Here is a 12,926-nt window from a genome sequence, read left to right as displayed (position 1 = left end):
TTTAACTAGACATCCAGTTGAACTTGTGTGAACTAATCATTTAGTTTTTATTTTGCCAAAGAAAATGGCAGTGTTAACGATTCACATTATAACAAAGATACAACGTATAATGTGTAACATGATATAAATAGTAACGTATAATATAGAGTCGACATATTTTTATGGTACAATTTATAGCTATATTGCAACTTGTTCACTGTAAGATGATAATTTACATTGAAGGATGATAACACCGACAACATATATCGTAATTATATAACGTGTAGATATACTCATGTAGATATACTATATGGTTCATACATAATAACTTTTCTTACAAAAGTAATATTCGATATATTTGCCTTTTGCGATGTATCGCAAATAAACTATTGCATTTTGGCCTAAATGTGTGTATATGAAAAATAATCAATTTTATATAATTGGTTAAATGTATTTTTATGCGTAAGAAACGCTCAGTGCTAACACTATAATATATTTTCTTCAAAAAATCTCGATCTTCAAAGACGTATTATAACACTATAACGTAACTGTTTTTCCGAAACAACAAAGTTTCCGCTAAGAAATTATTTTTCTAAGAGTACTAATACTCGTTATATCTATTTTTAATAATGATAATAATATTTCTATTTTTTTCTAGTCTTATACATATACAAAAAATAGGAAACCACATATGGTTAGTATGAAATCCCTATAGGACACTTCTCTTTGCATTCCATCAATAATATAAAAAAAGAAATATAAGTTTATTTCTACAGTCAAAGGTACAAGTATCCTATCACTGAAATTCTTCTGTGAATCTCCTTATTCGATAATATGGCTTGAAATATTCAACATGTCAAAGATGATTATCACAACGATTTCCTACTGGAATTATGCATATAATTTAAAGCAGACGTAAAAAGACCCCTTTTCTATCCGCTTTGTTTTTGCAGATAAATTTGTTTGGATAACACTTAGGAATAAATATTGCAGTCTTTACTAGTGGATAAAGTCTGAAATATTTATTAGTCTGTTATTACTGTTATTACTATTTTTTGAATCTACTGCACTAAGTGCTATTCCTAACTGTGCTGCATAGTATGTCAACATGATGGATACCTGTAAAGTGAAAATCGAACATTTATTATACGTTTTAGAAAATTATCATAGAATTATCAAGGCTTATAGGAGCGCTATACATATATACATATAATAATACGTACCTGAGAATAAGGTAATGGACTGTGGAAATAATGAAACCCGAGCAAAGTGTCAGATATGACGAAGCAAATGCTTCCAATGCAACTGCACAATTTAGTCCATGTCCATAACTCCTAAATAAATAAAATGTGATTAATTCTCCCTGACGTATTGATTATGCACTGATAGAAAAGATTACTTGATCCAAATAAATATATATTATTAGTAGTATTCAAATAACTCATTTACGTCGAACAAGTAAATATTACTTGTTTCATATAAAGTTGTTATTTGAATAACATATTTATCTGAATTAAGTAATCCTTTCTCTCAGTGTGTACAAAAATCAATACTAATTGCAGTGTTTTAAGAGACCATTTTAGTCTAGAGCATGAAAAAATTGAACTATTTTTTTCAATAGTTTCTGAAAAATCGTGTCGGGCTTGAAAAATGTTTCTTTTTAAATTTACATAACATAAAAATTACTAAACATTTTATCATACCAAAATTTATAGATATTTATCAAATAAGTAGATATTTAAAAGCATAGAGGAATATCATAATAAAAATAAATTAAAATGGATCAAAATGAATTTATTTCAAAATTTTCGAATTCGCGCTTCTGATTTTTCGAATCTAAAAATAATATAATTTGGAGATGAATACATCCGAATTCAACATAACAAATAGCGCATTTCGTATTTTACTTCAAAAATACTCCAGGATTCGAAAGTGCGAACTCGGATAAATTAAAATAAATTAAAATGAATTAGAATTTTTCATTTAAATTTATTTTCCTTTGCTGGAATGTGCAATAGTTTTCTTTAAAAAATATTCCCAAAAATGTCATTTTTTTGCGCTTTAGACTAAAATATTCCCCTTAAGTGAATAACAAGTTAGAAAAATTATTACAAAGAAGATGAAACAGCAATTAATGATACATGTAAAATCAGACGCTGTTTTTCTACTGTTTCTACATTACTATATAAACTTACCCCAAAGAATTGTACTCTTGATATGGCCCTCCATGCCATAGTAGTGATTAATACTGTATAAATTGGCACTCCTATTGCTAAAACTCCATTTAATCCAGGCATCAAAGTATATATAACTGAAAACGGTACATTAATCATCAATTAATCGCGGAGAGCGATCGATGAAGACAAATATCTGATCGGTCTTAAACAAAATTCGCAATATCTGTATTTGTGAATCTTACCAACTGAACAAGACGCGTACATTACCGCCCCGAGTGTTAAATTAAGTGGTTTGAATCCAAATGCAAATATATACATAATTTGCGCAACAGCAAACATACACATTCCCGCGGTGAAGCAATTAGGCCACACTAATAATGCGTCACCTATGCAACTAAACACTAATCCCGTTAATATGCGTCTGGAGAAAGCATATCTGCAAAAAGAGGACACTTAATGTTAGTAACGCTGGAAGCAAAAGAATATTGCAAAATAAAATAATCATTATATTAATGTCCGTATATGCGTGACGAGCACTTTGTGACTTACTCTTTAGACAAACTAATCCCGTGTAAGAGGACGAAAATGATGAGACTTATTATCGGTAAGCATTTGAGACACGCCGTCAGCAAAGATGGCTGCTCGGCGAGCAATACAAAATATACAGATACGCTTTTGAAGAACGGCACCAATTTCGGCCCAACGCTTTTTATCTGAAATGTGAAAAATAACGCCTTACTGTACGTATTGAGAAACTTGTAACGTATTGAGAGACTTGTACCGATACACGAAAAGATGACGATAATGGAGCACTTGTGATAATGTTAAAAAACCATTTGCTTTTCAAAATTATTGATATGAGACAATTGCATAACAGAAAAAAAAATTTCATTGGATTATTCACAGATTCAATTTGAATCACATTAAAGCTTGGTTGCATTAATGTTGCAACATTTATTTCCAGTTGTAAGAAATAAAAAAAAAGAGATAAGTAAGTTAAAACAAATTTAAAGTTAAGCTGTATTGGTGCAAACGTATCTAAATTGACAAAGTTAATGCTTACTTTCAGTAACAAACAACTTGAGATAACTTATCTATACGTAGGTAAGTTTGGAAAACACAGTTTATTAATAATAAAAAAAATAAAGATATGCTTTGAGAACATAACAGATTACGCTACGAATATCTTTAATTATCTTTGACTTATCATTTGATATTTCACAATTGCATCAAACTCTACGTAATCAATAAATTAAGTAATAAACACGTTTTACGAAGCAGAGTACTTAAAGCTTATAATGTGCCGTAACGGGTTGAGATTAATTCCATTTCTTTTAATTTGTTTAAATAAACTGTGATTAGAAATTAATTTTCAATTTACAGATTAATTTTTAAATTACAAATTGAATTTTTAATTTGTAATCGCATGATATTAACAGCGCTTACGATTATTATAAAATTCTTTATATTTATGTACTTATTATTGTTTTCAATATATTTTCTCTAGTTGAAGAAAAAAAATGACATGTATTATTACAAAAATATGTTCAAACATTCAGCAGAACGTTGCAAGCTGCTCTTCAACCGTGAAATCTGCGTAATAATAGTGCATGCTTTGAATGAGATTTATCCGTAGTCACTGAGGCCTAATCATTGACCTAATCCAGCTAGTTATATGATACTATATTATCTAATACTGGTACCGTCAGGATGCACAATGGTCTTTGATATAGAGTAGTCACTTTATGCCAATACGGTAATTTCTCTAATAGCGCTCTATTGCAACAACCACATTGAATTAATCTTTAAGGAATTTCAAACAGGATGCACGTAATGCGGAAATTCTAGTTTCTTGCTGTTCACTTTGCAATTTCCGTTCGCATTTTGCGACTCGTCGATGCTACTTATTCGGCTGTTAGTCCAGTTATTTGAAGAGATTTAGTTGAGAGTGAGGAATTTAGTGTAGAAAAATTTAATTTAAGTATAATTATAAATGATACAAAAGCATAAAAAAACGTGAATATAAATATATAAGTTTATGCTTATAATATGTACAATAATACATGCATCGCATATAATATATATTATATTTACATTATACAATATATATTTATAATTATATTTAACTTTCAACGAATATGTTTTCTGTTCCGGTGTTTGTCTCCGTATGCAGATATTGCAGATGTCCAATTATGTTAATTTAAAAAATTTGCATTTTTTCCTGGAAATAAAACAATCGACATTGTTTTTTTTTTTTGTACGCTTGTTTCTCGAAGATGTAATTATTTGCAATGTATACACATTTTATATTCACGTATTGCAAATACATAATAATTATAATTATATTGTAATTATAATATTTTTATTATTATAATATAAGTATATAATATATACAAAGTATTTCCTAACATGTGGGAATTTCGGCAACGGAAGGAAGACATTTAAATAATGAAAAAAGTTCGTGTAAACATGTATTTGATCTTGTTTCAGAGTTATAATCATTTTTGTTCTCCAGTATTGCTGTTATTCTTCACGTACTGTTGCCATCATTTTCTTCAAGATCCGTTCTTCAAGATTAGCAATTCTGATACTAACTGGTTTACTACCATCAGCCACTCGCCTTTTAAACGAACCTGTATCTCATGGGCGTTCCTGTAACTGTTGTTTTCTTATTTGGTAGATGTCTATTACAGGGAAACGTTCCGCGTAAAAACATTCTTGCTTCGGCTGAACTACAGTCGGCAAGTCCAAACATCAAATACATACCATTTTCTAATTTAGATACTCACTTATTATTACTGTTTTTTTGCAAGAGTAATAATAAACCTCTACACCGCTCTAGCAAGAGAACGAACTGAAATGAGTAAGCTCAATGAATAGAACGTGCGAAATCGAGGTAGGAAATATCCAGAAAATATCAAACATTGTTTACAAATACGGACCGGAAGTAATCATTTTGAATACCTCCCAGGAGAAGGATAAGCAGCTACACATTACTGAAGAACAAAAATGACTATAACTCTGAAATAAGATTACATAGGATACACGTTTATATAAACATTTTTCATAGGAGATATTTATGAGATGTTTTTAAAATTTTTAATATTTGTCACGCAAGATTTCTTTTTGGTTTTTAAAAGATATCTTCAAGTTATCTCCAGCTATCTCATGTTACATAAAAGATACACTGAGAGAAAAAAAATTTTTTAATGAAAAAATATATTTTCTTAAACCTATAAATATATCAATTAAAAAATTTTTAACTTGACTGCAGGTAAATGAGCTATTGGGACCCACCGAGTAAATAATTTTTTGCTCTTAAGTAAAATTTTTTGCTTTAAGATATTTTTTCTCTCAGTGTCTTTTAGGTTGCTAAAACTTTTCGTTCTCGAAAAAATAGAAAATACCTCAGAACATAGCGAGATATCTTTTATATGAGATTTTGTATAATTTTTTAAATATCTTCAGTTATAGTGTAATTATATTTATATATTTACAACAATTTGTGAATACAAAATGTGTAATTATAATTATGTATTGTACTATTATTCCATACAGCACAGAACATTATAGCAATATTGTTGAAGCGTTGAAAATATTGCTGCACTAAGAAAAAAAAGGATCTTAAATTGACTAAATTTTTCTACTTGATTAAATTTCTTTAACTTAAATACATAAAATACTTGAACTTTGATTATATATACTTAAATTCAAGTATTTATGTATTTAACTCAATTGCAAAATACTCGAATTTTAATTATATACAATTAAAGTTCAAGTATTTTATGTATTTGAGTTAAATAAATACATAAACACTTGAACTCAGGAAATTTAATCGAGTAGAAAAATTTACTCAATTTATTATTGTTTAATAATAAATTTTATAAATTCAACTTAATACATAAATACTTGAATTAAAGAAATTTAATCAAGTTGAACATTTTAATCAAATAACATATTTTTTTCAGTGTGCAACATTGCTGGAAAATTCTGCACGAGTGTGCTATTTACATCACATATTAAAAATGATATATTACATAATTATATAATTAACATATTCATAATACATGAATATAAATGGTCTATAAATTATAAATAATTGCGTAGGTTCTTGTGAAATTGACGTAGCATAAGCGCTAAAAAAACATCGTCTCTTAGTTCCTCTTATTTCTCACGAAAAATGCAAATTATTTAAATCAACATAATTGAATAATTACGTATAAGAGCAACGGAAGCGCGAAAATTAGACCTCCCCGAGAAATGTTTTTCCTGCGAAATGCGATCCATCTGATCGTGCGTCTCGATAATTTCGTGCATATAGTCATATATACACAAAATGTGTATGTTTTCGCGAGCACGTCACGAGACGTACGTTTCCATGTGCAAATTGAATATTTATCTTTCGGCTACCACCGCGCAGGTAGGTTACCTAGATCACGATTAATTCAATAAATTCTATTTTTACTCGAACTACCACTCGCGTCTGTAACAAAGGCACAAAGAGAGCGAGTACGTGATTCATGCGCGCGCGAAAGGGGAAAACAAAACAAAACAGCAGCGGTGCACACAGCAGCTACTCTCGATTTAAATCAAACGGGGCTGCGTGTGAAAGAACGGCGGCAATCGCGACGATTTGGTTTGATTTAAAAAAAAAAAAGAAGAAAAATGAATGAAATAAACAACAATGAAATGAATTTCTAGCGAGGTGCGGAAGAAGGGTGAGATACGTGGGCCTCTATCAGCGGGAACTGCCTGTCACAATCTCGTCCTCTTACCACTTGTGTAGGCGATGACATCTTCGGTCGAAGGACACCGAAGGGGCGGGGGAGGAAACAACGCCGCAGCAGCCACCTGTGTGTGTGTGTGTGTGTGTATGTGTATGTCTCGCTCCGAATGTCGTCGTCGTCGTCGTCGTCGCCGTCGTACTCCGACCGACCGAGACCGTGACTGGGGTTCCGCGAATGCTGATCGCTCGCAGGCTCGCCGTTTATTTATACGACAACCGCTTTTCGACGCACGGCGTCGCACGCGCGCACACACGCACACATACACGCGTGCATCGCGCGGCCCCTGTCAGCGGGGCTCTCGCTCTCCGTCCGTGTGTGCTGGTCGTGTACCGTCGCACCACGCACCACCGCCGCCGTCGCCGCCGCCGTCGATTGCATCGCCAGTGCGGCCAACTGGCGGACCAGGCCAACGTCGTCGTCGTCGTCGTCGTCGTCGTCGTTGTCGTCGTCGTCGTCGGGATTCCGGGGCTGCGCACTCGTGAGTCGAACACTTGTTCGTACGAACTTGGCCGACGATGAATAATTTATTAAACAATTTTTCTATGAAATTGCCTTGCATTTCGTATGACCTCTGAGATAATTAAAAAGATTCGACAGTCATCAGATAACTTTTAAAAAATTTAGTCTAACTTTAATAATTTTAATTTTTGTCTCGTTTCTAGTTTAATCAGGTGTCGGCTCTGTATTGACATTTATACCTTTGTACATCTGATTTAATTCCTTGAGCCCAGTTACTTGCTTTTCAAGTGTAATAATTTTAATTAATTAATTACTTGTATATTGGTGAAACACTAGCAGCCGATGTAAATAAATTAAACAAAGTTTTTGTATGAAATCGTTTGTACGAAGAATTTCGAAGCATAATAGAAAAGATTTTATAGTTATTTTAATAATTAAAAATAAATATCATTAAACTAGTAGACGATCGACTAAATTCATTTCGGTAATCAAATTATTCATATGTAAATTTAGCCAACAATTAATGATTTTTTAAAATAATTTCTTTTAGATTTTTATGCAATTTAAAAATTCGACAGTCACCTAGATAATTTTAATTAATCAATTATTTTTATGCTACGCAGTTAGCAAATATAAATAAATTAAACAAAGTTTTTTTTAACAATAAAATCTATATATAAAATAAGTATAAAAATGTATAAAAAAAAGTAAATAGTAGTAAAGTAAAAAAAACAGATCTTGTGTTTACGCGTCTTTACGTTGAATATTTTATAGTGTTTAGTTTCTCCCAGCATTTACACGTTTACATCAAATTAAATTTTTAGGAATTTCGAAGACATCTTTAGAATAAAAATTTCAAAACAAGAAATCGATTTTATCGCTCGAGAGCGGTCGATTCCCGCGCGTCGAAGGGAATCGAATTCAAAATCGAAATTCAACCTGAAGTCGACCTTTGGAATCAAAGATGGCAGCCTCGAGGCACAGCAGTGCAATGATTAATGTTTTCGTAATGAGATAAGCTTGATTGAAGCATTCTGTTGAATATTTTGTTGTAAAATTAGAAACATAACAGAAAAATGGCGAGCTGTGTTAATTCCACGTTGAACAATCTTCTGATGTCCTATAAAAACTGGATCGTGGCGAATCCGCAATTACTGACCGACATCGAAGCTACCGTCAGATGTTTGTCTTATTTCAGTTTTGGTTAGAAAACAATCTATCGAACTTTAACTGTCACGTTCCGTTGTGTACCACACTAAAATTTTTATTTTTCTTGCAGGACATTTGCGCAATTCGACTTTAGCCTCAGAATTAATTTATTCCATACCGAATCTAATTGTATTCTGCAATGACTTGCTTTTGTATAACAGCAGACGCCAGAACTTAAAGATACCTCAGTTTGACTCTAAGATAAAAATTTGGCTGACCGTGGTGGAGTACACCGAGACGCTGCTCGAGGTATCTGCCAAGAAGTTGTGGGGATCAAAAGGAAGATGGTTAATAATCGTAGTTATACAATTGTTCAAGTAAGCATTCAATGCATTTCCATTTTGGCAATATATAATTGACTCTGCACGCCAGCTCTCAACGACAGTTATGTCTGGATAAGTTCTTAGGATAAAGTTTTCAAAATATATTGAATGTTAGTAGAAGAGTGGAAATAATATGAATTTAAACTCAGTAAGCATAAAATTATTGCCACTATGTTATTACAGCGATATTTAATTACATGTAACGTTTTCAAATGTATTTAACTAGTCTATACAATATGAACAAATTTTTACCATTGGGAAGATAAATTTTTTTATAAAACATTTCATAAAACATTTCAACAATGTTTTGGGAAAAGTCGTATATCAAATAATCTTTTTAAAAAATGTTTATATAACATTATTTTAAAATGTTTAAAAAAATACATATGAAATCAACATTTATAATTGTTACTCCAATATTGTGCTTATTGGGAATCGAATTGAATCACATTCCAACTAGATTCATTTTTGAATTTAACAGATTTGAATTCGAATAGTTTGAGAATATCAAGTCATCTATGATTCAATTTTGAATCGATTGTCTATTTTGATTATGTTATTTTATATCTACCACGAGATCAATCTTATATTAGCGCGTATCAATTCTTGTGCTTGATTATTTCTCGATTTTCAAAATTTTTTTGTTGTTTTTATCTTATTTAAAAATTTGTGTAAGCGATAGACAATTGTCTTTATAAATTTGTTTCAACATTTTATTTTGTATCACGATATTACAAAATTTAGAACAAATTTGAACAAAAATTGAACTATTAGATTTTTTTAATAAAGTTTCTAATAAAGTCTAACAAAATACTATCATTTCAATAGTAAATTATAATGTATACAATATGTATGCAATGCTTATTTATCAGTATAATATCCTCATACTTATTGTCTAGCATGTAGTATAGATTTAGCACATTCTTTTTTGTAATTATTTTCTAAAATTCTTGTGATTAATTTTCTCATTTATTAAATAGGATCTACAAAGTTATTGAAAATATTTAAGTTCTAAATTAGCACGTAATGTAAATCCAGAAAATTTTGATTCAAAGTCAATTTGTATTCGAATCAAAGAGGTTTTGATTGACTCTATTCCGAACACGATAGCACCCAATATTTATTTATAAAATATTTATAATATTTATTTGAACATTTTATAAATTTACGAAAATGTTTCATAATTATTTTCGTGATCTTAGATTGAACAGATCATAAAGAGTTATCATGAATATCATCGTTACTTATAAAAATTACTGCAATGTTATAATTTCTCTTTTTTTTTCAAAAAAGTAACGATGATATTATATTTATACAATTAACTATTTCTGTATATAACATCTGCATAGTCTGTCTAATAAGAGCATGGTTAATGTAATTTATAGAAAAATTTAGTTAACAAAATTTCATAATACATAGACACAAGTAGAACATATAGATACGTAAATAATTAATATCTTCATGTGACAAAGATCTCCATATCTAACGAATCTTTTGAGATGACTGCTTTAAACTGAATATTTGGTTCTATGAAGCTTAATATATACCCAAACAATTACTATGATAGGATAGGATTGGCATCGACTGTAGCGACTGTAACGACCAATTGATTTTGCAAAGGAACACAGCTTCGAAGCGCGACACGTATTCATTTCAGTCATAACGCTTAAGCTTTGCTGTAGCAACAATTTAACAACTGAGCTTTTCTTTGCACAGCATCAAGAAGAAAAGTGTCCTTTACTAGGGCTTCGCGCAAGGGCTTTACCAACTACCAGTTATACCAAGCACGCTCTTAGACTATAGTTCCAACAATTAAATAAGTATTTAATGCATTCAAATGCGCTCATTGCAGCTAAGTAGCTGATTGGATCCAAGTAGTGATTGTGATGTAGAGAGTTGTGCGATTGCTCTCTATGCCAAAGACCCGGGTCCAAATCTGATTAAAAACATCTAATTTTATCTAATTCGATCGTTTATCTAATACTTCTCGGAAGGCAATGGCAAACCACTGAGAGTATTTTAAAAATCTTTCTAAATTAGACTATTCAGAATTGGTGTTTAAACTGTAGATTTCGTATATCTGTAAAAATTGTAAAAAAATGCACGCCACAAAAATACATTGAGAGGTCACCACGCTCTGACAAGAGTTAAGGATTGGAGAGTAAAAACGATAAAAAATCAATCGTCTTCAATTGCTACTTAACCACTCAGTGAACCATTGCGCATCTAGATGCACAACCATTGAAGCATCACATACTTTATGTAAATAATATGTAGCATTTGCACAATTATGTTACATAAAAGGAAGTAGTAGATACAAATAATTGTAATATAAATATCATGAAATATTTGATATATAAAGCATTATTCTCAAATTATATAGCAATATTTTATAAATTGTGTCATTATGTGGGTTTAATGTAAGAAAAATATGAGTAGTATTTCAGTGCGTAGACGAATCCTCATTCGCATTATTGATCAACTTTTGTTCATTCCAGGTCCATATTACGATTGATATTAGTTCATGTATATAAGGAACGAGTAACGAAGAGTCCAGCGACACCGCCGCTTAACAGGGAGAAATTCAATAAAGCTGTCAACAAAGTGCAATTGAAGGAGGGCTTTACGCTCAAAAGATCGGGCACTGTTGTCAGAAGTGTAAAATATTCGGCTCCTATAGAGGTACGAGCGTGGAAACCTCTGCCTTCTGTCGTAGACGAGAATGAAAATTTGGCTTTGAACCAGGAATCTGTGAGGAATCTGAAACTAGCCGAGGTTCGTTAAAACATAGTACTTCAAAATATTACATTCATGTATTATGTATGTAATTTATTATAAATTTGATATAAAAATTAAAACGTCTCTACTAGAGTTTGTTAAAATCAAAGCATTATGAATTTTTTTTGTCAAAAAAGATACATCTAGAGAGAGAGAGAGAGTGAGATTGCTAAATTTTATAGAATAGATAAAATTGATTATTGCTAAATTTTATTGTTGTATTATTATAGACTTTATTATAACTTGTTATCTATATTTAATCTTGTTTTATTATTTTCTCTTGTATTATTCTATACATATATTTTTGAAATGTTTAATAATTCAAAAATATCTTATATAGAATATTTTGGAATGAGACTATTTGTTATATTTATTATTATATTCCTTTATTTGTATTATTATACATAGGATGCTTTTAAAACTGATTATATTTTTTATATAATTTTATAATTGTTTATTAGTATAGGAAAAGACATAACAAAAAAATATACAACTTTCAGAGTCTTTATGTAACAAAGCCATTGCTCCATCTTGGAAGTATGTACATAACTAACCAGAAACACTGGCCGCCGTGGATATTGTCGCTTATTATCGATTTAGCCAGGTATACAAAGCATATATTGAGCTATTATACATAATTTGATAAATTATATTCTCAGCTTAATTGAATTTTTATTGTTTGTGCAGTTTAAATGTCTTCGCTCGTTGCGCCAAAAAAGCACTATTTAGTAAAGATGAGGAGGAAGAGCTCGTGCGTCGAAGATTGAGTTTGCTGTTGTACATCTTGAGATCGCCGTTCTACGACAAGTACAGCCGCAATAAGATAAACGCGCTACTCGACACGTTATCTACCTCCGTGCCTTTTGCCAAATACTTGACGAGTGCTGTCGAAAAGAATTTACCATATATGCAGAATATGTATTTTTACATGTGGTCGCGTTAACTTACGGACTCTCTACGAAGAATGCATAATCTAAACTTTGCACAAATACGAAAGCTGTATAATATAAGCATTCCATAATTTGTATAATTGGAAGGTCGTAGAATTACATTATTTTTATATTGTTCTCTATTATACTATTTCGGGATAAAGTTATTGGTGTTCATAATTGTTTGGTATATTTTGTTTCATTAATTTATAGAAATAAATGAAGGGTATAAGAAAGTGATTTTTCTTTCAGCAGTTTCATTACTTCGCTCTGATTAGTTTATTA

At 30.8% G+C, this 12,926-nt stretch overlaps 2 protein-coding genes and 1 long non-coding RNA gene across 3 annotated transcripts; 1 reads left to right on the top strand and 2 right to left on the bottom strand.

The window, feature by feature from the left end:
* Positions 1-17: 17 nt before the first annotated feature.
* On the bottom strand, positions 18-7,284 carry LOC105199612 (lysoplasmalogenase-like protein TMEM86A). The gene is made up of 6 exons (XM_011166777.3): positions 6,932-7,284; positions 2,706-2,869; positions 2,399-2,592; positions 2,175-2,290; positions 1,203-1,313; positions 18-1,098 (listed from the first exon to the last, which is right to left on the bottom strand). Exons 1-6 carry the CDS (start codon positions 6,950-6,952, stop codon positions 979-981), a joined length of 726 nt encoding a protein of 241 aa, XP_011165079.1. The 5' UTR covers positions 6,953-7,284; the 3' UTR covers positions 18-978.
* On the bottom strand, positions 4,615-5,833 carry LOC113003759. The gene is made up of 2 exons (XR_003268669.2): positions 4,946-5,833; positions 4,615-4,814 (listed from the first exon to the last, which is right to left on the bottom strand). It is a non-coding gene; the product is annotated as an uncharacterized LOC113003759 (long non-coding RNA).
* LOC105199610 (peroxisomal membrane protein PEX16) lies at positions 7,284-12,877 on the top strand. Its single transcript, XM_011166773.3, has 6 exons — positions 7,284-7,421; positions 8,227-8,605; positions 8,682-8,928; positions 11,433-11,709; positions 12,213-12,316; positions 12,400-12,877. Exons 2-6 carry the CDS (start codon positions 8,479-8,481, stop codon positions 12,653-12,655), a joined length of 1,011 nt encoding a protein of 336 aa, XP_011165075.2. The 5' UTR covers positions 7,284-7,421; positions 8,227-8,478; the 3' UTR covers positions 12,656-12,877.
* The last annotated feature ends 49 nt before the right edge of the window (positions 12,878-12,926 follow it).

This window comes from Solenopsis invicta, chromosome 8, assembly GCF_016802725.1.
Source record: "Solenopsis invicta isolate M01_SB chromosome 8, UNIL_Sinv_3.0, whole genome shotgun sequence".
Classification (NCBI taxonomy): Eukaryota; Metazoa; Arthropoda; class Insecta; order Hymenoptera; family Formicidae; genus Solenopsis; species Solenopsis invicta.
Note: the sequence above shows the minus strand (reverse complement) of the source record. Positions and strands in the feature narration are given on the sequence as shown.